This window comes from Hemitrygon akajei, chromosome 1 (assembly GCF_048418815.1).
Source record: "Hemitrygon akajei chromosome 1, sHemAka1.3, whole genome shotgun sequence".
In the NCBI taxonomy this organism is placed as follows: Eukaryota; Metazoa; Chordata; class Chondrichthyes; order Myliobatiformes; family Dasyatidae; genus Hemitrygon; species Hemitrygon akajei.
Window position 1 is genome coordinate 79,923,529 of NC_133124.1, and position 25,122 is coordinate 79,948,650.

Here is a 25,122-nt window from a genome sequence, read left to right on the forward strand (position 1 = left end):
ACTCTTCAACTCTGTGTAAAGATTATCAGATTCTAGCACAAGTAGCCTTTGTGTCCTGACATACTACCTTGTCGTATCTGCTTCCACCTTCGCTTTGCCCTTCAACCCCCATCCCATGCATCTTGCTCTACTTTTCTTTCCCCATCTCCATCTATCATATATCAACCTCAGACCCCAGCTCCTCCCCTTCCCTATTTGACTTGACCTGCCCATTATCCTTCATTTCTTTGAGGGGCCTCTGTCTCACCACTGTCCCTCTCCACTGTCTGCTGAGTATCTTCCCTCCCACTCTCAGTCCTGATGCAGAGTTTTGACCCAAAATGTCAATAATTTCCTCCTCCCCACGACCTGCAGAGTTCTGCCAGCAGATGGGTGTTGCTTTGAAATATTACATCTGTTACAAATGACTGGGACTTGAGCACCCATCCTGGTGGGACACACCAGCTCCGGTCTGTCATCCTGAGAAAGACCACATCATTCCTAGTTTTCAGCTTAGCTGGTAACCAATTCTCAGCCCACGCTGGATTTTTACATGTGCCCTAAACCTGTTCGAAGTTCAAAGTACATGCATATTGTATATGTTATTATCCTACCTAGAGATTCATTTTCCTGCAGGCATTCACAGGGAAGAATTACAATTGACTATAAAGAAAAACCTATACATAAACAAAGACCGACCGACATTCAATGTGCAAAAGATGACAAACTGCAAAGAAAAATAATATTGAGAACATGAGTTGTTCTTGAAAGTGAGTGTATGTTGTAGAGTCAGTTCAGAGTATTGACGAATGTGGTTATCCACACTGGTTCAGAAGCCCGATGGTTATTAGGTAATAACTGTTCCTGAAGCTTGTGGTGTGGGACTTAGAGCTTCTGAACCTCCTGCCCACTGGTAGTAGTGAGAAGAGAGCATGGCCTGGAAGGTGGGGTCTTCAATGATGAATGCTGCTACCGTTTTGCAGTGCTCCATGTACATGTACTCAGTGGTGTGGAAGGCTTTGCCTGTGATGGACTGGGCTGTGTTCTTCACTTTCTGTTCCTGTGCCTTGGTGTTTCCATACCAGGCTGTGATGCAATCAGAATATTCTCCACTGTGCATCTATAGAAGAAATTTTTTGGCAAAAGTTTTTGCACAGTGGAGTATATCCTATCCGCTTGCATCACACCGATGCCCAGAAAGGATGTTGAAGTTTCTGGTAACGTGCTGAATCTATGTACACTTCTACAAAATAGTGAGGTGCTGTTGTGCTGCCTTTGTGATGACATTTCTGTGCTTTCTTCTGGCATATTGGACCCTTTTCAGTTTGCTTATCACTCAACTTGATCCACTGATGGTGCAATAGCCCCTGCCCTCCACTCTGTTCAGTCCCACCGGGAAAATGAGGTCCCCTATGCCAGTCTGTTGTTTATAGACTTCAGTTCGGTGTTCAACACCATACCCCAGAAACTGGTGGGAAAACTGTCCTTGCTGGGTCTCAACACCTCCCTCTGCAACTGGACACTGGACTTCTTAACAGTAAGGTCACAGTCACTCTGTGTGGGCAGCAGCATCTCTAGTTCCATTATGCTAAGCACTGGGGCTCCCCAGAGCCTGCTGATGCATGACTGTCTGGCAGCATCTAGCTCAAACCGTGTCACCAGGTTAGCGGATAATACAGCAGTGGTTGGCCTTGTCAAGAACAATAATGAGAGGGAGTGGAGCAACTGGTGGATTGGTGTCAGAAAAACAGCCTAATCCTGAAGGGAAATCATTGTGGACTTCAGGAATATGTGGAGGAACCATTCCTCTCTGTGAATACATGGCTCTTCTGTAGAAAGAGTTGTGTACCAAGTTCCTGGGAGTTCACATCATGGATGACATCACCTGGTCTCTTAATATCGCCTCCCTGAACAAGAGGGCACAGCAGCACCTCCATGTCCTAAGAAGACTGTGGCACCCCCTCCCCCTCTATCTTAACTACATTTTACAGGAGAACCATTGAGAGCGTCCTGACGAGTTTCATCTCCATCTTGTATGGAAGCAGTCGAGCATCGAATCAGAAGCCCCTACAAAGGACTGTGAGAACAGCTGAGGGGATCCCACCCATCCATCCAGCATGCTCTTTAACTTTCTACCATCAGGCAAGAGACTACAATGCATTAAAAACAAGAACGGTCAGGTTGAAACAGTTTCTTCCTTCAGGCCATTAGGCTTCTGAACTTCCAGCCGCGTCATATTCGAAGTGTCACTGGTTAATCTGTTCCAGTACAATATTTAATATGAACACATTTTATTTTGTTATTTATGTGTGATTGATCTGTAGATTTTATCTTTACCTTTATGAGTGTGTTATGTGTACTACAGTACTTTACACCCTGGTTCAGAGAAACGACTCTTTTTTAATACATTATATACATGTATATAGTTGAATGACAATAAATTTGACTTAACATTTTCCTCTGCTGGAGAAGTAGCCTACTAATACAAAATACCCCCACCCCCACCTGCACACTGTCTAGATAACTCCCCAAGGAAATCAAGCATTTTCCACTTTTTGTGGCCCTTTCGTTTAGTCCACTGAGTTCCTCCAAATTATTGTTTGTTGCCCCAGATTCCATCATCTGCAGTCTCTTATGTCTCCTAGGAATCAGTGGAATTTGGAAATATTGTCAATTAGGACTGAGACTCAAACAGAGTTGCTGGTGATTAATATTATCGGTTAAAGTAGCTGCCCTAAAATGTATACCCAGGAATACACGGGAGATATGCCATGTAGAAAGTGAGAATTGATTTCATTAGCTTGTGCAGAATTCTTCTTCCTGGTGCCTGGAATCAGGGTCATTGCTTCAAAGTAAGTGGTTTATCCTGCAGAACCAAGGTGAGGGGTTGGTTTTCACCCAGAGGGTAGTGAGCCTTTGGAGTCCCCTCCCCAGCTGTGTTGTGGACTCAGTTGTTGAGTACGCTGAGCTTTACAGATTCTTAGATAGGGAATCAGAGGATGCGGGCTTGGGCAGGAAAACAGTGCTGAGGTATAAGATCTCTATAGAACAGTCCAGCCCTTCAGCTGACGGTGCCTTTCTCGAACATGATGCTGAATTAAACTATATCTTTTCTGCTTGCACTTGGTCCTTTTCTCTCCACCCCTGAATATTAATGTGTTTATCTAACAGCCTCTTGAATGGCACTATTGTATCTCCTTTCACCACCACACTCAGCAGCCCATTCCCAGCACCCACCACTCTCTGTGGAAGAACATCCTGACCTATGCATATCCTTTGAACTTTCCCACCCATCTTAAATGCATGTCCTGTAATACTTAATATTTCTATCCTGCAGGGAATGATACCAGCTGTCTACCTTGTAATCTTAACAGATCTCCCTGCGCCTTCCACATTTTAGATAAAACAACCCATGCTTGTCCAACCTTTTCTTATAGCACATGCCCTCTAGTTCAGGAAGCAACCTGGTGAAATTCTTCTGCACCCTTTTCAAAGCTTTCATATCCTTGTTGTAATGAGCTGACCAGCATTGCACACACTACTCCAAGTGCAGCCTAACCAAGTTTTATATACCTACAACATGACTTCCTGATCTTTGGCATTGGCTGAAGCGATACAAGAGGTCAAATGGCCAACTCTAGCCTCTATTTCTTATGCTTGTATGTTGAAATTTTGTGATGAGGAACAACATATGAGTCATGCCTCTGATTAAAGTTTTAAAAAGTACTTAATATGTACAAAATGAATCATCAATTAACTAAACTCTCCATTTAGTCCTAACATATTCTGCCCTACTCTTTGCTTTGAATTTCTTTTATGCACATTAGTTTGTATGACAAGAGAGTGCCCTGTGTCTGTTTGGAACATAAAGAGCACTGGTCTGTCAGAGGAGCTGTCCTTCTTATGTGAGATTAAACCTCCATGCCGCTGCCCACTGGCTGTGCTGAAGATTTCATCCTGGCATTGTGGTCTGTGGTTATTCTTCAACCCAGGTTATTAAAAGCAAATTATCTGTTCATGATTATGGGCCTTGCTGTGCACAGATAGGCAGCTGCATTTCCTTTAGTACAAGAGTAAATACATTATTTCATTTATTTTTCAGAAGTGATACAGCACGGGTACAGGCCCCTCTAACCCAGTGAGTCCCTCAGTTACACCAATGTGACCAATTAACCTAACCCATATGTCTTTGGAATGTGGGAGGCAACCAGAGCAGCCTGAGAAAGTCCTTGCAGTCTTAGGTGGAATGTGTAAACTCTTTATAGACCGTGGTGAAATTGAACCCAGGTCGCCGGCTCAGTAATAGCATTACCCTACTGTGCTGCCCCAAAATACTGACAAAGTACACTTCAGCAAATACTTATTTGGCTGCAAAACATTTTGGAATACCCTGAGATCAGGAATGGCACTCCACACTTAAAATAATAAAAAATTAGAGAGTCCCTGATCAAGACAAGAGATGCTTAGTTACTGGATACATTGCATTGCTAATAAATTTAATATTTGCATTTGGGTGTAATAATCTTGTAGGAATATAAAGGTAATCAAAATAAAATGATGTATTTACTTTACCATGAAACTGGAAGAGAAGTAATGAAAGGCATTTTGAGCGAAGTGGTCCAATTTTAAGAGGAGAGCAAGAGCGGAAAGACCTGAAGATTCATGGACAGGAATCACACACGACGTGTGGATGGGTTGTAAGGCTATTAAAGAAAAGGATCATTAGTGTTACCAATGGGCACTTTTATAATCCAGTGGATAGGCTTCATCTGAAGCATTCCTCTCTAGGCATTGCCAGAGCTTTTGAATCAGATTCAGAATCAGGTTTAATATGTTGTGCATATTGGCATATGTTGTGAAATTTGTTAACTCTGTGGCAGCAGTACAAACTTGGGTGAATTAATTATTGAATTAAGTTCTCCAAAACATGCGCACCAACAAGAAGCTCAACATCATGGTAATCGGTTTGATTGGCACCATCCAATTGCTGCACACCCGATGCAGCAGTCTGTACCATCCATGCAGCGCGTGGCAGAAACTCGCCCAGATACCTGGGACAGCACCTTCCAAACCCACAACCTCTGCTAGCTAGAAGGTCAAAACAGCAACTTAAATTCATCTCCATAGATGCTACCTGTCTTGCTGAGTTCTTTCAGCATTTTGAGTGTATTCCTTAAACGTTCTGGCTGAGGTAATTTTATTTCATGCTGTGATAATGTGAGCATAACATCAGTCACATTTCATCTCACAAGCATCTTCCAAAATACTCAGTTGGTAATTGTTGGTTTAATTTGAAATGCTCATATATTTTAATGTTTTAAGTTGGTTGCCAGCTCTGGAACTCCCTCCATATACACTGCTGTCCTTTTCCTTCTCCCTTTCCTCTGATATAGTATACTTTAAACTCTGAAGTGCTGAAGAAGGATCTTGTCCCAAAACGTTCACTGTTTATTCATTTCCACAGATGCTGCCTGCCCTGCTGAATTCCTCTTGCATTTTGTATGTTACTTTAAATGTTGCCATTTTGAGTAAGGTTTTAATCACTTGCTGTCTCATGCAGCTGACTGGCAGATCTTCCCTGTCAACACACTCAAGACTGTCCCTGGACAACATAAAAGGACAATGTAAATGCCTGCTGTAAAATGAGGTACCATTGTGCCATTAAGGTCCTTGTATTCAATGTACAACTTTTCCAAAGTTACTTTCCCAAAGATATAAGTTAATTGTTAAAACGAGTCTGTATCAATGCAATCAAAATGTCATAGAAAACCAAATGTAGTTCAGATCAGAGTGTGGTTTGTGCCACCCCTGGGTCGTCCTGAGAATAGAAGAACATCCAACTGAGAAGTAAGTCAAGGCATAAAGTTTGCTGAGTCAGCTCTGCTGTTCAATGAGATTATTTTTGATCTTTTACCCTGAATCCACTTTTCTTTCTGATCCAATGTCCCTCAATAATCTGATGTCCAAAACTCTCTCAATTATTTGACATCCATAGACCATTGTGCAACAGAATTCCAAACATTTGCAATCCCATTGATAGAACAATGCTCCTCTACACAGCTCTCTTCCTTCTCACTTTAGTTTAGTTTTGATTTGCCATTCTTTCTCTTGCCCTCTTTTTTTTCTATCTCATTCTCCTTCTTGTCTGCTCCATTGTCTCATTCCTGTTCTTGTGCACTCTCTTGCTTGCATTCTCTCCCCATATTTCTCGCTCCCTCTCTCTCCCCCTCTCTCTCCCCCTCTCCTCCCCTCCCCTCTCCTCCCCTCTCCTCCCCTCTCCTCCCCTCTCCTCCCCTCCCCTCTCCTCCCCTCCCCCTCTCCTCCCCTCCCCTCTCCTCCCCTCTCCTCCCCTCCCCTCTCCTCCCCTCCCCTCCTCCTCCCCTTCTCCTCCTCCTCCCCCTTTTCCTCCTCCCCTTTCTCCTCCTCCTCCCCTCCTCCCCTCCTCCTTCTCCCCTCCTCCTCCCACTCTGTCTACCTCCCTCTTTCCCCCCTTGTACAAGTGATCTGTCCACCATCTGAGCAGTCTGAATACACAGTGCATATTAATTGTCAATAAAGGCTTCTAATAATCACATTTCAATTAATTTTAGAAATTTCAAATATTTTGTGTTTGGTGCCTGGAGGAAATGATTGCAGCCTTTTGCCAGTACACCTTGGTAATTGCACCACCAACCTCAGAGGCATTCCTGATCCTTGGATGTGTTAGTCAGCACAATTATATCGAGATCGTCTGCATGTACTACTGTGAATATAAAACATCAATATTGACAGTTTGTTTTATAGATTTATGCGATGGAATTCTAACTCACTGATTAAGATGAACTATTTGGATACTCTGCTGCTCAGTAGAATGAGCTTAAGCAGTTAGAACATTTAGCAGTGATATGCAACTTCAAATGATCAGTGTCAGCTAGAAGCCAATGGGCTTCTGAAAATATAATGGGCTTTTGAAACTGCTTATGTTATAATTGTGAGCACTTTTGGGCCATATCTAAGAAAGGATGATCTGGCATTGGAGATGGTCAGAGGAGATTTATGAAGATGATTCTGGGAATTAATGGGTTAACATGTGAGGAGCGTTTGATGGCTCTGGGCCTGTACTTGCTGGAGTTTAGAAGAATGAGGAGGGATGTCTTTGAAACCTATTGAATATTGGAAGGCCTAGGTAGAGAGGAGAGAATGTTTCCAATAGTGGGAGAGTCCAGGATCAGAGGGCACTGCCTCATAACACTAAGATGTCCTTTTAGAACAGAGTTGAGGAGGAACTTCTTTTGCCAGAGGGTAGTGAATCTCTGGAATTCATTGCTACAGATGGCTGTGGAGGCAATTTATTTTAAGCAGAGATTGATAGGTTCTTGATTAGTAAGGACCTCAAAGATTACAGGGAGAAGACAGAAGAACGTGGTTGAAGAGAAATCAAATAGTTGTGAGTGAATGGTGGATCAGACTCGATGTAACCTAATTCTACTCCTATGCCTTATGTCTTATTCTGTCTGTCACCCACACACTTAACTCATTTGGTCTTCTATGTCTTGCCCCCACTGTTCCTATCTGCCCACTACCTTCCCTTGCTTGGTTCCACTCACTATGTTCCATTGCTGGAGACACGAGAGACTCCAGGCTTTGGAATCTGGAGCAACACAGAAAATGCTGGTGGAACTCAGAGTGTCAGGCAGCATCTATGGAGGGGAATAGACAGACAATGTTTTAGTTGGAGATCTTTCATCTGGACTCATCCTTTGTTGTCAGATTCCATAATCTGCAGTCCTCTGCTGTCTCTACTTACCACCCTCCAGCCTCTGTTGCTTTCTCCACCCTTCCCTCCCCTATCCAGCTCCATCAATTCCTTCTCATCTGGATCCACCTATTGGATGTTAGTCCCTGTCCCCATCCTGTTTGTATATTGGCTTTCTTCCCTTTACATTCTCAGTCCAAATGAAGGTCTCAATCCAAAATGTTGACTGTTTATTTCTCTTCATAGGTAATGCTTAACCCCCTGAATTCTTCCAACCTCTTTTTGACCCAGATCTCAGCATGATTCTCCTGACTGAGGAGTTTAGAACCAGGTGTCAAGTCTCAGAATAAGGAGTGGACATTTCAGATGGAGGTGAGGAGAAATTTGTTCAGGCAAGGAAGAGTGAATCGTTGGAAATTCACCTCAGATGCTGTGGCATCTCAGTAAGTGGTTTGTTGAAAACCGAACCCAGTGGACTTCTGCACATTTTGGAATTGAGGCATATGGAGCTGGTGGAGGAAAATGAAGATGAGGAAGAAGATCTGTAGGATCTGGATGAATGGTGAAGAAGGTTCAGGAAGCTAGATGTCCGTCTTCAGTTGCTTATAGTATCTTCTCAATATAAGAAAGAACTTGCCTATGTGCCTAGGGGCATCCTAAATTACTTAATAGCTGATCACTTTGCAAGTGTTTTCATGTATGAAAGGTGATAGCCAATTTCCATAAAACTCCCTCAGTAATAATAACTTTGTTACTTGTAGCAATGACACTTAGTAATAAATATTTGTTAGTACTACCATGTGTCTCTTTCAACTGAGCCATGAGATTCTTCATATTTCCCTGGGAGGCTTCTGTTGATTATGTCGTATGAAAGACAGGATGTTGAATGACGTGACACCCAGCCAGTACAGAACCCAAGTGATGTCGTGGTTACTTGAAATGACCAGGAGACGCAGACAATTCTTCGAGAAGTTTAAATCTTTATTTGCAAACAAAGGCTGAGGCAATCAATGAACTTGTCACTGTAAGCCCACCGAGCTCCGGTGTACAGCATTCTTTATAGTAATTTCTTATCTCAGTTACATTTCGGTTTTATCAGCATACCCAATCAATTTTTAGTTGCATATCATCTATACATTAACTAATCAATCGCTCTTGCCTAGCTCTCGGTGCGCCACCATTATTTCTCTCCAGTTCGCATTGGGGCCCCATTCCTGGCCAAGGTTATTTTTTCAGACAACCTCCCTCACATTACATTTCCTGCTCGCACCATCCTGTCCGCCACCGTTATCTCTTACTAAACAAAGGCTCAGTATCATACATGGAGTACATTTCAGCTAATAGTGCTGCTAGCTAAACAGGTGTTCTGTAATTGCCACAGTATGCAGCTAAGAGAATACAAGGTATCTAGTAAAACAATACATAGCAAAATGTGTCTAGTAAAATAATACATAGTAATATTCAGTACATAGGAGCGATTACATAGTGTAGTAAATAGCTAGTACATAGTGGTTATATTTCAGGTATATATAGTGATTATGTCAGGTATATTTCTCAATATAATCCCCCCTTTGAGACCCACAGGGTCTCACACAGAAAGAGAACACTCAGAGGCTGTGCACCAAAACCAAAATAAAGTCCAGTATTTTAATCCCAAATCTGGGTCAACTACAATTTCCGTACTCGGAGCTCAAAATGATCTCTCTCTGTTACCCTAGGCTGCTGAGCCAAAAACCTGTCCCTCCGTAGCTGAGACAGGAAAAAAGACTCAGACACCTTTACAGACTAGTGTCCACATCATTAACACCCTCCAGTCCATTTGATGCGTTATGCAGACTGTAGCAGTACATCATCGGTTTTTCTCCTTGTCTGGGGTCAGATTCAACAATTTCCAGGAGCATCGGAAATCGTTTTGCTGTCGCACGCGCTATCAAAGTCTTGAGACATGGAAGAAAACAGCACAGAATAAGTGCACAACTTATCAATGCAACACCAGCAGCTATTGCCATTTTGGTCAGCCACACACCCCATCCCTCTAGTCTGCTTTCTAACCAGTCTGCCCATAACTCCTCTGCCCCACTCCTTGGGACTTCCAGTCCTGTCTGGGCTGTTGCTTAAATATACTCTGTCCCTGATAGGGCATCTGTGGAAATGCTCCTTCGAAGACATTCAATATTGACATGGGGTTTTCTGGCCCTTGACTGACAGAATGACCGGTTCCTCCATCTAGTGGTGCTTCATTCATTTTAATGGCGGTACTCACACTGGTGGTGGCTGGCAGCATGTTTTTCCTTTTTTCTTTTTCCTTCTTTTTCAGTTCTTCGAGCTGCATTTGCAATAGCTTTCGCTGCACCTCTTCTTGCTGCTCAGCCAGCTTTCGTTTGTCTCTCCGATATTTCTCCACCGCGTGGGCTACATGATCGCTGAATGCTTGTGGGGTCAGCGACGACAGCCCAACCACTTCCTCCAATTTAGACTTGACTTCCGGAGGCATTGCGTCCAGAATGCTTTGTCGGAACAGTGAGTCAGAAACAAGCTATTTTCCACCTCTTGCTCAGTCTCCAGTCTCCACCTTTTCAACTGGTTTTCTACATAGCTGCTGGGTTTTCAGTGTCTCCCAGTGGTTCCCCCTTTAAGGCTTTGGGGTCCACTCTGGGTGGATAAAGCTTCCTGAGGGCCTGCCATACCCTCTGCCTCACTGGATCAAAATTGGCCCCATCAGTCTGTGGACTGTCCACATTCTGTAAGCCAGCCATCTCCATCAGTTCTTTTAGCTTGGAAGTTCCCATCAACCTTATCAGCAGTGCCTTCAAATCTCCCATAGCCAACAATCATCCCGTTGTTTTCTCCTCGAAAGCTCTAATCCACTTTCCTGCCCCCTCATGCAGACTAGGTAGAGTATTTTTCAGCCCTTCCAGGTCCTGGGATCCCCAAGGGACATACTGTACTTGTCCTGATCCTTTTACCAGCAGTGGCAGCATTTCCTTCTCCCTGTTCCATGTAATCAAGCTTCCTTCCTCACCTGATTCCTCATCTATTGCTGGCCCTATTTCTACTGGCTGCCACTCATATCTCCTTGGGGTATACCTTCTCCCTTGCTCTTCTTTCCTCTAGTCCCCTCTTCCATCTCCAATATCTGCCTCTCCGTCCTCTCTCGTGCTTCCTCCAAACTCTCGTCTCCTACCTTCCTCCAACTTCCTCTCAACTCACTCTGTTCTAGCCATCTAGATGATTCCTGTTCTCTTCTAGTCTGTCTGTCTCTACAGTATAACCGATACTCCTCATAATCCCTCTTCTCTCTCAGCTGCTGTAGCCTTTCCACTTCTCTTTCCATCTCCCTTCTTTCCTGTTCCATCCTTATCTTTTCTCCCTCTATCTCGTTCCTCAGCACCTCTCTCACTCTCTCATATAAGGCTTTGTAAGCAATATCAACAATAACCCACCACCATCGGACTGGTCAAGTGAAGTAGTGAGAGGGGGGAAGGGGTGAGAGGGAACAAGGAAATCTGTAACTGACTTTGTAAGCAATAATCTCACCTCTACTTACTGGGAATTTCTTGCACAGTATGTCTACTGCTGTTATTCTCTTCTTCTCTTAGGTATTATTTCTTTTAAAAAATCTCACAGTTCAAATACCTCCCCGATCCTATCTCCACACCTAGCCCTACAGTTTATTCAACAGTTTATTCTACAGTTCAAGCAATTTATCAAATTCTTTTTACCTTCTATTCCGTTCTGTCCGAGCAGCCCTCAACCTAGGGCAGTACTCACAGAAGTTTGTCTTCACTCTCCCTGCCCGTTCAGCCCTTCGTTTCATACGAAGCAGTATCCACAGGGACTTACCAACACCACATGGAATTTTCTTTACTCAACTTCTTATTACCTTATTTGTACTTACCCCCATTGCAGTGTTCTCAATCAATCTTCTGAGCCTCCTGTCAAACCCCCAATTCTGCCAGATTCTTTGGATCGGAGAGACCCTTTGGCAGTTGCTACACACCTGAGTCCCCGAGACCCCCAAAACCAACAGAATTTTAGTCCAAATTGTCGCAAAAAGTGCTTATCTTTTTTCTGGGTGCATCCGTAATTCTGTTAGCTCTGTGAGGGCTCTCGAGGGACTGGGAAGCGGCCTCAACCCGCCGAATCGTTTTCGCGGGTCTCTTTCTGATCCTGTTCGTGACGCCAATTTTGTCGTGGTTACTTGAAATGACCAGGAGACGCAGACAATTCTTCGAGAAGTTTAAATCTTTATTTGCAAACAAAGGCTGAGGCAATCAATGAACTTGTCACCGAAAGCCCACCGAGCTCCTGTGTACAGCATTCTTTATAGTAATTTCTTATCTCAGTTACATTTCGGTTTTATCAGCATACCCAATCAATTTTTAGTTGCATATCATCTATATATTAACTAATCAATCGCTCTTGCCTAGCTCTCAGTGCGTCACCATTATGTTTCACCCATTCGCATTGGGGCCTTATTCCTGGCCAAGGTTATTTTTCCAGACAACCTCCCTCACATTACGTTCCTGCTCGCACCATCCTGTCCGCCACCGTTATCTCTTACTAAACAAAGGCTGAGTGTAATACATGGGATACATCGCAGCTAATAGTGCTGCTAGCTAAACAGGTGTTCTTTAACTGCCACAGTATGTAGTTAAGAGAATACAAGGTATCTAGTAAAACAATACATAGCAAAATGTGTCTAGTAAAATAATACATAGTAATATTCAGTACATAGGAGTGATTACATAGTGTAGTAAATAGCTAGTACATAGTGGTTATATTTCAGGTATATATAGTGATTATGTCAGGTATATTTCTCAATAGTGACAGCTTAGATTTTGTGTTGAATTCTTTGGAGGGGAATTTGAATTTACAACCACTGCACCACCCCTCTCTCCCCTGCTTCAATATCTGTCCTCTGGTCCCTAGTGGCATGATTGGGTAATGATGCTCAGTGCTGGGAAGGCACACACATCATAGGATTCATTTTCGGTCAAGGCACGTCAGTTTTGAGACCACACGATTACAAAATCTCATTGTGTGTTTAACTCAAGCTACATGTGAAAGCAGAGCCCCTCACCACTTAATCTGCACAATGGGCCTTCCTCAGCAGTTTGTTATTAAAGAGAGAGTGTAGCTGAACTGGAAGTCATTGTGCAGGTATTGTTGAGTATGTGCTATTTGAAGTCGTCAGTCAGATTCCTGATATTTGAGAGCAGACTGATTGACTTTCCTGCAGACGGTCTCCTGCAGCACTCCAGTTTGTGTTGTACATGTTTGGACATCTGATCCAAAAATCTCGGTACATTGGCATACTCCACATGCCGAAAGCTGAAAAGCAGAATCCTAAACTTCGGGATGAATGATGCAGTTAGTTTTATATTTTTTTTAAAAAATGTGCCTCCTTGTATTTGTCTATTCAATGCTTTAAAGATCCACAATGTTAATTTAAAAGGTTCCATTCTTAAAGGCCTGCCTGCTTAAACCCTCAATCCCTTGAATAGAAAACAATCATTATGTGTTATCTACAGTGTTACCACAGTACATTAATTAATAGGAAGAATACTTAATAGTGCATTATTTACAGTTAGACCATAATGGTGCATTGCCCACAAAAAGACCAGCAAGAGTATGCTAACTGTAGCAAAAAATCACTTGAGTACATTACCTATAGTACAGAAAGAGTATAGTGACTATAGGAACATACAGTAAAAGTGCATTAACAAAGCACAGTAAGAGTACTGTAGTTAATGTACTATTATTGTATGTTACAATAGTCACTATACTCTTGCAGTACGAAAGTACTCTGTAGTTAATGCACTATTAGTGTGACCATAGTAAGAATACAGTAATGGTGTATTAAATATGGTTGAAATACTGTAAAAATGTATTCAAAGTCATTAAACCTTCCCAGTCCACGAAGCTCTATTGCACAGTATTGTGTACTATAAATGTGCTTGCAAACTCCTGTAAAAGAAACTAAAGGTTTTGCCTTTGCTAAAGAAATGATGTGTTTGAGAAACTGGGGTGGGGGGAGGGCGAGAAAGTACTGCTGTAAAACAACCCTCAAACAAATCACCATGACTGTTTTAATGAACAATGGACAGTAAGGCCATTTGTTTGATGCCTTTTTAATGTGTTTGCATTATCCGTGCTTTTGCATTATCCATGGAAGTACTGTCTTCTATTACCCTGGATAATCGATAGGCCAGTGTAATAGGAATGTACTTGCAACAGTGTTCCAGCCAATTAAGATGAAAAGGTTGATAGAATAGATCTTTAATCTTGTCCTCCTTTTCTTATTGATCCTATGCTTAATTTAACAAAGCCGCATTGATGTTCATTAAGGGCAATTAACATTGAGCCCAAGAAAGCTGTAAACTAATCAGAATGCACAATGTAGTGAAACTCCTTGAGTTAAACCATAGTGATTAGACATATGTTTTGTCCTTTGATCTTAATCTATAGTAAGTAACAGCCAAGTACTGAAATCTTTGTATCTAAGGGTAAAAAGTTATCACAGAAGCAATTGCCTCTGCACTTAATGCATAACTCAACCTTCCTAATATTTTCTCACTAATATGATGATTGAATAAACTGCTTCTCACAGAAATAGGCTGTTTGGTCCTTGCCAACATCAAGTACCCATTTCCACTCCTCCCATACTCTTCCAGAAAATTATGTAACTGTACAGGGCCCTTCGCTGTGTATAATCTACCTTGGTTTGGGTATTTGATCCTCCACAATGTTCTGCATGGGAATTTAAACTGGAGGTGGCAGTGTTTTTTTACAAGGGTGAGTTGCGAGCACGGCACGGATGGAGAGTGTGCTCGGGAGCGGTCGACACTGGATCGAACTCAGGAGCCTCAGTTCTTGAGCCCGGCACTGATCTCACTGCGCCACCAGCCGACCGGTTCAATTGGTTAAACTTACCAACTGGGTGGTTCCCTTAGGTTAGAAAATGCAGGGATGGGTCCTTTACATTTAGTCTAGAAAGGGGCTACATTGCATAACCAGTTTAAAGAAATGCCCATCAGATTTATTATCACTGACTTAGATGACATGAAATTTGTTATTATTTTGCAGCTAGCAGTACAGTGCAGAGACATAAAATTACTATAAATTGCAAAAAATAATTAGTGCAAAATAAAGAATAATGCAGTAGTGTTCATGGACTGTTTGGAAATTTACTGGCAGAGGAAAAGAAACTGTTTCTGAATTGCTGAGGGTCTTCAGTCTTCTGTGCCATCTCTTCCATGGTAGTACTGAGCAGAGAGCATATCCCGGATTGTTAGGGTCCTTAGTGATGGATATGTCTCTTTAAGGTATCCTCGATGTAACCAGTCAGAATGGTCTCAATTTTATCTGAGTCTTTGTGACATTCCATATATCCTCAAACCCCTAATAAAGCAGAGCTGCTTCATTGTGATTGCAGCAATGTATTGATCCCAGCATATTCCTTGGAGATATTGATGCCCCAGGAACCTGAAGCTGTTTACCCTTTCAACCGCTGAACCCTCAATGTGTGTTCTCCTGACTTCCCTTTCCTGAGGTCTATAATCAGTTCCTTGGTCTTGCTAATACAGAGAGTGAGGTTGTTATTGTGACAACAGCCAATAAATCTCACGCCTGTGTGCCTCCTCATCAGCATTTGAGATTCAACCGACAACAGTAGAGTCAATATTGAATTCCACCTATGCTCTTGTTTTTAAACATAATGCACAATCCTTTGATTTCTCAGGTGAAACAGTTTCTTAGTTAATTTATATTCTTGTTAATTGTCTAACTCTCCAGGAAGAGTGTACATTGTTTAATGAGGCATGAAGCCAGAGTTTTAAATATGGCAAAAAGCCAGTTGTAGTTATCCCTTCCTCCGTCGTGTCATTAAGAAGCTGTGTGTTCTCCTGCCTCTGAAGATAGAATGATTTATCGAGCTGCAGAGTATCACCGCTGAGTTTTCTCTATTACTCAGTTCCTAACTTTAATGGTATTGAAATGATGTGTTGGAACTTGGAACTCGTCCAGAGATGAGAAATAAACATTAAGCTTATCCACAAGCTGCTGCCTGTGTCCTGACTTGTCCCAAGTGCAAATAGTCAGGCTACTCAGGAGAATATCTTCATCGAGAATGGATTCATACTGCACGGGGACAGACCCTTTGGTCCATCATGCCCATTCTGTCCGGCAGGACAGAATTATATAAACACCATTATGGTCTTCTGTGCCTTGGTGATTCTGAATTCACATCAGGTTTACTAACAGTGACATACATGACATGAAGCTTATTGTTTTGCAACAACAGTACAGTGCAAAGATGTCAAATTACTATAAATTTAAAAGAAGCAGTGTGAAAGCAAGTGAATAATGGACCATTCAGAAATCTGATGGTGAGGACAGGAAGCTGTTCCTCTACTGTTTTCTGGCTCCTTTAACTCCTCCCCAATGGTAGTGATGAGAAGAGGGTATGCCCTGCATGCGGAGGGTCCTTACTGATGGGTGCCACTTTTTTGAGGCACTACCTCTTGAAGATGTCCTCAATGGTGAGTCTACATCCCTCTGCAGCCTCTTGAGATCCTGTGCTTTGGAGCTTCTAGACCCCTTCATAGCTTTGAGGTGCAGAGGGATCTTGCAGCCCAGGTGATATTTTACTGAAAGTGGGTACGCAAGTGGATAAGGTGGCAAAGAAGGTATTTGGTGGACTCAGGAGAAATGTAAAGTGACCAGCGTGTTACGCCAGGTAGGAGAGAGGAACAGGGATGGAATTGAGAGACATAGGCAGGTGGATAACAGAAAGGGAGAGGCCAAGTTGTCTGAGATTGGGTTGGGGCATGTGTTTTGTGGAGAGGAGACAACTGCTGGAAGGAGATGAGCAGCAATACAAAGTTTTCTCTCTCTCTCTCTCTCTCTCGTTAACTCTCTGTCTCCCTTGTTAACTCTCTCTCGTTAACTCTGTCTGCCATCTCTTGTGTTGCAGGTTTCAATGCTGGGCCACTCTGGGGATAAGGGTTGTCTCACCTGTTCAGGGGACTGACTGGATGGGACAGCTGGGAACGTCACTTGTCCTCCTCCCCCTTCTGTGGTTGCAATTAAATGTCTGCCTCTTTTCTCCGCTCCGCTGCAGGTACGTGCTCAGGGACGGCAGTGGTAACTGGCTGGCCAGGCAGATCCGCAGGCACCGACCGAAGGACGGGCCGATGGAGGCATCCAGCGCACACCGCTGGTGCACCCTGCACACGGAGTTCATCTGGTACGACCCCGGGCTCACCCCCCGGCCACCAGCCGTTCATGGCAGCCCGAGGCTGCACGTTTTCCCCAACTGGGGGGTGGTCACCTACGGTGGGGGACTGGAACAGGAACCGGGCCACACCTTTGTCTCCTTCAAGTCAGGCAAGTTGGGTGGGCGGGCCGTCTACGAGCTGGTGCACGGTGCCGACAGCTGGGGTGCCAGCAGGGGCCGGCCGTACTCGTGGATCGACGGCTGGAAGAGCTTCAACCCGGGCCACGAGCACCCGGACCAGAACTCCTTCACCTTTGCACCCGGTGGCCGTCCCTTCGTATCCGAGGCACTCTACGGCCCCAAGCACAGCTACCTCAACAACGTGCTGGTGTTTGGGCCCTCGCCCAGCAGCCACTGCAACTGGCCCTGGGAGGGCCAGCTGGGTGAGTGCGGCCAGTGGCTGGACTGGACGGCGGGCGAGTCCGGCGGCTCGGCCGGCGAGGTGGTCACCGCCTCGCATCACGGCAGCATGCTCTTCACAAGCGGCGAGGCGGCGCTGGCCTACTCATCAGCCATGGGGCTGCGCAGCGTCTACAGAGCGCTGGTGCTTCTCAACGCCGAGACGCTGCTGGTGGTGGATCACCTGGAGCGTCGGCCGGGCTCCCCGCTACGCCACGCCAGTGCCTTCTTCCACAACCTCGACCTCGACTTCCGCTACGTGCCGTGGCGGTCCGAGGAGGGTCTCCACGGCGCCCTGCTCGATGTCTGGGACGCCCAGTACAAGGTGGTGTGGTTCAGCGCCGCCGGTGACAGCCCCGAGCCCCGGATCCAGGAGGCCGAGCAGGCGGCCGAGTTCAAAAAGCGCTGGACCCAGTTCATCAATGTGACGTTCGCCCTGCGGGGGCCTGTCACCCGCATGGCGTTCCTGTTCCACGGCCCCTCCGTCCGGGTCGGCGACTGCCGCTTCCTGGAGGACGCCAGCGCCGGCCTGAAGGTGGCTCTCACTATCAATGGCACGCCCGTGGTGGTGTGGCTGGCCACCCGGCACCAAGACCCCAGCTCCCGCTTCTCCTACCTCGGCTTCGGCGGCTATGCCAAGGTGGAAGAGCCGCACCAGGTCACCCGCTTTGGCCTTGACACTGTCTCAGTGACGGCCCAGGCCCCACCCCTGTCCCATTCCCTCCCGGGCCCCACGGCTAAAGTGGTGGCGGTGGCAGCAGCGGCAGCTGCTATGCCCTGCCTGGCCTTGGGCCTAGCGGCCGTCCGCTCTCGCCTCTCGCTCTCTTTTGGCCGCCTGCTGCGGCTAGCCATGCTGGCAGCGATCAGCCTGTGGCTGACGGAGCTGGCTGCCCTGTGGGCCGCTTGCCGCCTTCCCCTCTGCAGTGGCGGAGGGGGAGAGGGGGAGCCGGTGCCCGCTTCCCCCTCCCTGCAGTGGGACCAGGCGCTGGGAAAGATGTCGCCACTGGTGATCACCTCCCTCCCCGGCTCTGGTGCTGAGATCCTGCGGCACCTCTTCTCTGACGCTGCCGATTTCCTCTATGTCCGGCTGCCTACTGAGCAGGCCGGCCTGACTGAGGCCGAGTTCGGCCTCGACCCATTCACTGATGCTTGCGAGTGGACAGCCACCGAAGCCCGGCAGGGTCGCTATCGGCTCGTCCAGGGCTGGCTCCAGTCCCTGGTGCACAGCACCAAGCTGCACCTGCAGAACCTGGTGCTCCACCCTGGGGCCAGGGGGACCCCGCAGAGGAAACAGAAGCAGAGGAGGAGGTTCTCCCCGGGTGGCGAGGCCACGGAGGGGAATACAGAGTATCTGGGGCGGCTGCAGAGACACCTGGACGCCCACCCCAATGCCCGTGTGGTGCTCAGTCTGAGCAGCGGCGCCTGGACCCTCAAGATGCCCTTCGTGCATGGTGTTTTGGGGGCCCCGACACGGGTGATGCTGGTAGTGAGGGATCCTCGAGCCTGGGTCCAATCCTTGATCTCCCATGCCCAGCCCGGGCTCTCCTTGCTGGGGGATGTGCCTGGGCGCCTGGCTGCCCTCTTTGGGGAGGGGGCGGGTGAGGGGTGTGGCTCTGCGGCCTTCGAGTACAAATCCCTCCAGCGGCAGTTTGCTGACCCGACCAAGAGCGCAGTGGCCCTCCTGGCTCACCTCTGGCTTGCCAGCATCAAGGCGGCGATGAGGATCAACGAGAAGCTACCGTCTGAGAACTACCAGCTGCTGAAGTTTGAAGATGTTGTCACACTTCCTCGAGAGACAGCCGAGAGGGTTTATGCCTTCCTGGGCTTCCCTTTGCCTCCTGCCGTACTCAACAGGATACTGTTTGCCACCTCTACAAACCTGCTCCACCTTCCATTCGAGAGCGACCTTGCGTCTGGCAACCTCCACGCCTGGAGGGAAACCATGTCCCTGCAGGATATCAGGACTATCGAGGACATCTGCTGGTCAGTGATGAGTCAGCTGGGCTATTCGAGGTTTACCAGTTGAAAGTTGAACTGTCTGGAGATGCAACTACGATCCAGGCAGATTGAACAAAGAATAAATTGCATGGTGGAGTCCCAGGAGCTCTTATGAGGTGTCACTTGAAGAGCTTGTGCAAGAGATGGAGGTTGAATCCTGAGAGGGACATTTAAAACTGGAGAGAGATGGTTCACTTCCAACTCCAGAGCCCATGTGGTGCTCGGTCTAAGCAGTGGTGGTTGGGCGCTCGAGTTTCCTTTCAGACGGTGAGTTCTGTGAGGCTGGTGGATGCAGTGAAGGGACTCACACACAAAGTTCTATTCATGTCAGTTCAACAGTAAGCTTGGTCATGCAGAAACATTTCCCAGCATTCAGCCACAGGCCTCAAGATTAAACTCTCAAATGTTTCAGATTGGGCCAGTCAGAGAGATTGCAGTCTGCCACTGCAGAAATCATTGCTAGGAGGATCATACAGAGATGCATTGGCGATGAAAGGAGGTTGGCTTTCCGTGGGACCTTGGTGGAGGGGGTGCTGAATACTTGGTAAGCACTAGTAGCGAGGAGATCATTCATGAGTGTGGATTTGTCAGACTCTCTCAGGGAAATCCCAGCCGTTGTCTGCACATGTAGAATGGTGAGGTTCTGACCCAGAACTCACACCATCTTGTGATTCAGTCCGAAGAGCCACTGCCTCACAGCCCCAGTGATCCAGCTTCTAATGTGACTTCCAACATTCTCTGTGTGGAATTTGCATATTCTCTCTGTGACCCTGTAGGTTTCCCCCAAGTACACCTGTTTTTTCCTGTATCCCAAAAATATGCAGGTTGATAGGTGATTTGGCCACTGGATGGAAATTGCAGCTCATGTGCAGCTGAGTGGTAGAATCTTGGGAGAAGCTAATGAGAAAGTGGGGAGAATAAAAAATTGGGATTGGCATGGGACTACTTTGGGGAGAGTTGATGGAACTATGGAGACAACAGGTTACAGGGAATGTTAGTGGAGAACGGGATTGCTTTGTTAGCTGGTATAGACAGAGCTGGCTGATGTAGCATCCTTCTGTGTGTTGTAAGGAAATAATATGGCAATGAAACATGGAGATCTGAGACTCATACTGCAGTTGATGGGTTCCTTGTGTTAACTCCATAACTTGAATTCCAACTTCCCTTTGGAAATGTACTTGGGAATGCTTGGATTTGAGAAGGTTATTGGTAAATTATAAAGATTACCGGGTGCAAAGGAGCAAACTTTTGGGTCATTTTAGATGCCATTGTCCAAGGTGTGTTGGGAAAGCTGCCGGTTTGAGTGGGCAGCAGATAGAAAAGACATCGGGTTGGGTAAATTCCACATTTGAACTATGTGCCCACTCTCCCTCATCATTATCTTAACATTAACAATACCAAGCACAGGTACTGTACAGATCACTACTCTCTCATACTCTGTCTGCCTATCACCCCTCCTCACCTGAATCCACCTATTGCCTGCCAGCTCCTGCTCCACCCCTTTCCCCATCTCTTGTTAATCTTCCCTCTATCTTTCTGTCCAGATGAAGGGTCTCGACCCGAAACATCAATTATCTGTTTCCCTCCACAGGTACTGCCTGACCTGTTGAGTTCCTCCAGCAGTTTATCTTTAGCATGGATAAGGGAGCTAGTACAGACAGAAAAGGCCAAATGGCTTCCATCCATACTGAAATGTGTTTCTGTCTGGTAAATATGGACATATCAGTGACAGCAAACCCCTTCGTGGAGACACAAGGGGGGAAAGGCATAATTTGATTATGAAGACAATTGGAAGGTCTGGCCATATTTTCTCTATGTGTAAAGAGTAGGAGAGGCCAGTGGCCTCCTTGCTTAGTGTTTGATTTTCTGTTGAAGTAATATATTTGGAAAGTTTGAGTGAAGAACTGGGCAATTTTCCAGCAGCCCGTCCTTCTGTGAAGCACTCCTCCAGCTGTTTGACTTTCCATTACAGGAGTCTGGAGTGATTGGTGGACTGTCCAAAATGAATGTTTTACAACCCAAGTATTATTGTATGGCAAAGAATGGCCAGTTCCCTACATGGACCAAAGAGCCTGTTCTATTGTTTTGTTATAAACCAAGAATAGATCTCACAGTCCCTGGACAACAATTATTCTGCAGATTATCAATAATTATTATCACTTTACTGTTTGTGAATGTTTGCTGTGCATAGATCAAGTCATACTGTACAGAAACAGGCCCTTGGCCAATACATCCATGCTGACCTTTGCATCTGTGCCAGTACCATTTACCTGCATTAGGTCCATTACCTCTATACATTATAAACACAAAGAAGTCTGCAAATGCTGGAAATCCAAAGCAACACACTCAAATTGTTGAAGGAACTCAGCAGGTCAGGCAGCATCAGTGGAAAAGAGTTAACAGTCAAGGAAGGAGAATGACGTCAGAATAAAAAGGTGAGGTGAATGAAGGATAGCTAGATGGTGGGTAGAAAAGAAAAGGGGCTGGAGAGGAAGGAATCTAACTGAGGAGAGTGACTGTTCACATTGACTGTTTATAATGTATAGAGGGTATGGACCTTATGCAGGTAAATGGTACTGGCACAGATGCAAAGGTCAGCATGGATGTATTGGCCAAAGGGCCTGTTTCTGTACAGTATGACTTGATCTATGTAGGAGAAAGGAAAAGAGAAAGGTATCCAGGAAGAAGTGATAGGCAGGTGAGAAGAACTAAGAGGACAGAGTGTGGAATAGAAAAAGAGGGGACTTCTGCTTTTGGTGGATGGAGCGGAGGTGCTCAACGAAGCAGTCCCCTAGTTTTTGATGAGTCTCACCAATGTAGAGGAGCACCAGACACACTGGACAACCACTATATATTCATAAGTGAAGTGTTGCCTCACTTGGAAGGACTACTTGGGGTCCTGAATGGAGGTGAAGGAGTGAGTGAATGGGCTGTTGTAGCACTTTGGCTGCTTGCAGGGTTAAGTGCCAGGAAGGAGATTAGTGGGGAGGGAGCAATGGACAAGGGAATCATGGAGGGAACAAGCTCTGTGGACAGTGGAGTGGGGAGGTAAAGATATGCTTGGTGGTAGGATCCCTTTGGATGTGGCAGAATTTACAGAGGATGATGTGTTGGATGCGGAGGCTCATAGGGTGGTAGGTATGAACAAGAGGAAATTTTATTGTTAAAGTTGGAGGAAAATGAGCTGAGTGCAGATGTTTGGAAAATGGAGGAGATGTGGTTGAAGGCAGCATCTATGCTAGAGGAAGGGAAACCCCATTCTTTGAAGAAAGAGGACACCTCTGATGTCCTGGAAAGTAAAGTCAGATCCTATGAACAGATACGGTGGTAATGGAAGAACTAAGAAAAGGGAATAGCATTTTTACAGGAGACACAGCAGGAGGAGGTATAGTCATGATAATTGTGGGAATTGGTAGGTTTATAAAAGATATTAGTTGGCAGTTTGTCTCTAGAGATGGAGAGAGAGATTGAGAAAGGGGAAGGAGGTGTCAGAAATGGATCAGGTGAATTTAAGAGCAGGGTGGTATTTGGAGGCAAAGTTAATGAAATTCATGAGCTTAGCATAAGTGCATGAAGCATCACCAATGCAGTTGTCACTGTAGCTGAGGAAGAGCTGGGGAGCATTACTATGGAAGGCTTGGAACATGGACTAGCCAACAAACGGGTAAGGATAGCTGGGGCCCATGCAGTGCCCATGGCTACCCCTCGAGTTTGGAGAGAGTGGGAGTATACCTTGGCTGTCATCTTTACTGTATCACAGTGGTGATTCCATCTCATTTGCTGCAAAGCCCTTTGGGATAACTTGACTTTGTAAAAGGTGCTAGGGAAATGCAAGAGTTTACTTTTGGAGCTCACTGCTGTGGTTTCTGCCAACTGGGACAAATCCATTGTGAAATCTGCTTATTGTTTCTCTGTTCTCTTTCAGATAGTACCCTGTCTGATTAAGTATGGATGATACTTTAAATACCCTTCTGGGCCTTGGCCTTCGATTCTTTCACTCTTTGGTTAGTGGATGCATAGGGAGGTTGCTCTCATGACTAAGTTATTCCATGATCACTGCTAAATAAATTGGGGAAATGTTCTAAAATACCCTTCCTTTTTGTAATGAGTGTGATATAAACTGGAGCTCGCTGTGAAGCTGGTAGAAAGAGAATTAGTGCCTGGTTTATTTTGAATCACGTGTTCAGATTCAGCTTGGGAAAGTGGGATGCTGTCTCAGTATTTTATAAATAAAACTTGGTTGAATAGTCCATGTGCCTCGGTTCTAGTACTTCAGAATAAATAAATGTGTTCAAAGGAAATGAGGAGGTAAAACCCTTCATTCAAATTTACAAGGGATATACATAGGATGAATGCAGGCATTAATCTCCTCAGGTTGGGTGAGACTAGAGGTCATAGGTTTAGGGAGAAAGGTGAAATATTTAAGTGGAATTGAGGAGAAACTTGCTCACTCTGAGGGTGTGGAATGAGCAACCAGCAGAAACGTATACAGGTTCAATTGTAACATTTAAGAGAATTTTGGTTAGGGACATGGATAGGAGGGATATGGTCCATTGCAGGCAGGTGAGACTAGACAGAAGAGCAAGTCAGCATGCACTAGATGGGTGAAGGCCAGTTTCTGTGCTGAAAACTCTATGGCCATGACTCTAAAGCCCACATCAATAGTAGTGAGAAGAAATATCCAATTCAGACAGGAGAGTGATTGTTTGGTGCCAAGGATTAACCAGTTAACCATGGGTTTCAGAGCAAAGTTGGATGAACTTCTAGGCCTTTGATGGGATTCTTTAAATGGTGTGATGGCCATATGATTTCTCTCCAAATCCTGCATGCTGTAATAAATAATCACATTTTGCAATGGTTGTGATTGATAAACCGTCAGATTTGAGGGTTTAGACTTTTTTTTTTAAGATTACACCAGCAGTGTTCCTAAATTATTGGGAAATGTTACAGTGTGATTAATGTGACATTGCAAACAGCACTTGCTAGCCATTGAATTTACAAAGTATGTGGCAGATTGGAATTGTGGAAATGTGAATTTAAAAGCTGCCTGATTACAGATACTGGCGAGGCTGACATGTGTAGCCAGAGAGTGGTTAATAATTGATGCCTCTATGAGAGGAAGCCTGCATTTCTTATCTAAATAGCTCTCGTGGAGTTGGGATGAAGATGGTGCATATTGCATAAAGAATGTTTCTGTGGAGGAAATAGGACTGAACAATGTGGCTCTTGCTTCTCTATACATGATAGATTTCAAGCATCCTTGCACTAATGTGTTGGACACTGTGATCTGGTTCGATTTTCTTGTTCATGTTCTGATTCATTACGATGTACAGAGCCTTTTTCTCTCCACACCTTGAGGATTATATTAAAGAATATTAATAAAAATAACAATCGTTTGAACCTTTTTGGTATTGCTTATTGAGTACAAAATAACATCCTTCCATGGATGACCTGTTGGAATGTGTGATACAATTATCTTCTTTTTCAGATGGAGGCAGAAGATCCTCCACAAGCGAAGGGATTATTTGTTATGGGCCATCTAGAAATACAACACAGAAAATTGCTCTTCTGTTCACTGAGTCTGTGCTAGCTGTCAACTGCTCATGTAGAAATCAGGCACGCATTAACACTCATCCACATTTTGATCTCCCCACATTCCCATTAGTGAATAGTCTACTTTATCCTACCAACCTGTAAATTATTTGCTAATGTGTACATGCACGGTAAAATC

General features: G+C 45.1%; 1 protein-coding gene across 1 annotated transcript in view; it reads left to right on the top strand.

Moving 5' to 3' along the window:
* Positions 1–24,782, top strand: part of LOC140728145 (dermatan-sulfate epimerase-like protein) — a 39,035-nt gene extending 14,253 nt beyond the window's left edge. The window contains exon 3 of the mRNA XM_073046387.1: positions 16,839–24,782. Coding sequence (XP_072902488.1) covers positions 16,839–19,419 — 2,581 coding nt within the window. The 3' untranslated portion in view covers positions 19,420–24,782. The remainder of the gene's footprint in view (positions 1–16,838) is intronic.
* The last annotated feature ends 340 nt before the right edge of the window (positions 24,783–25,122 follow it).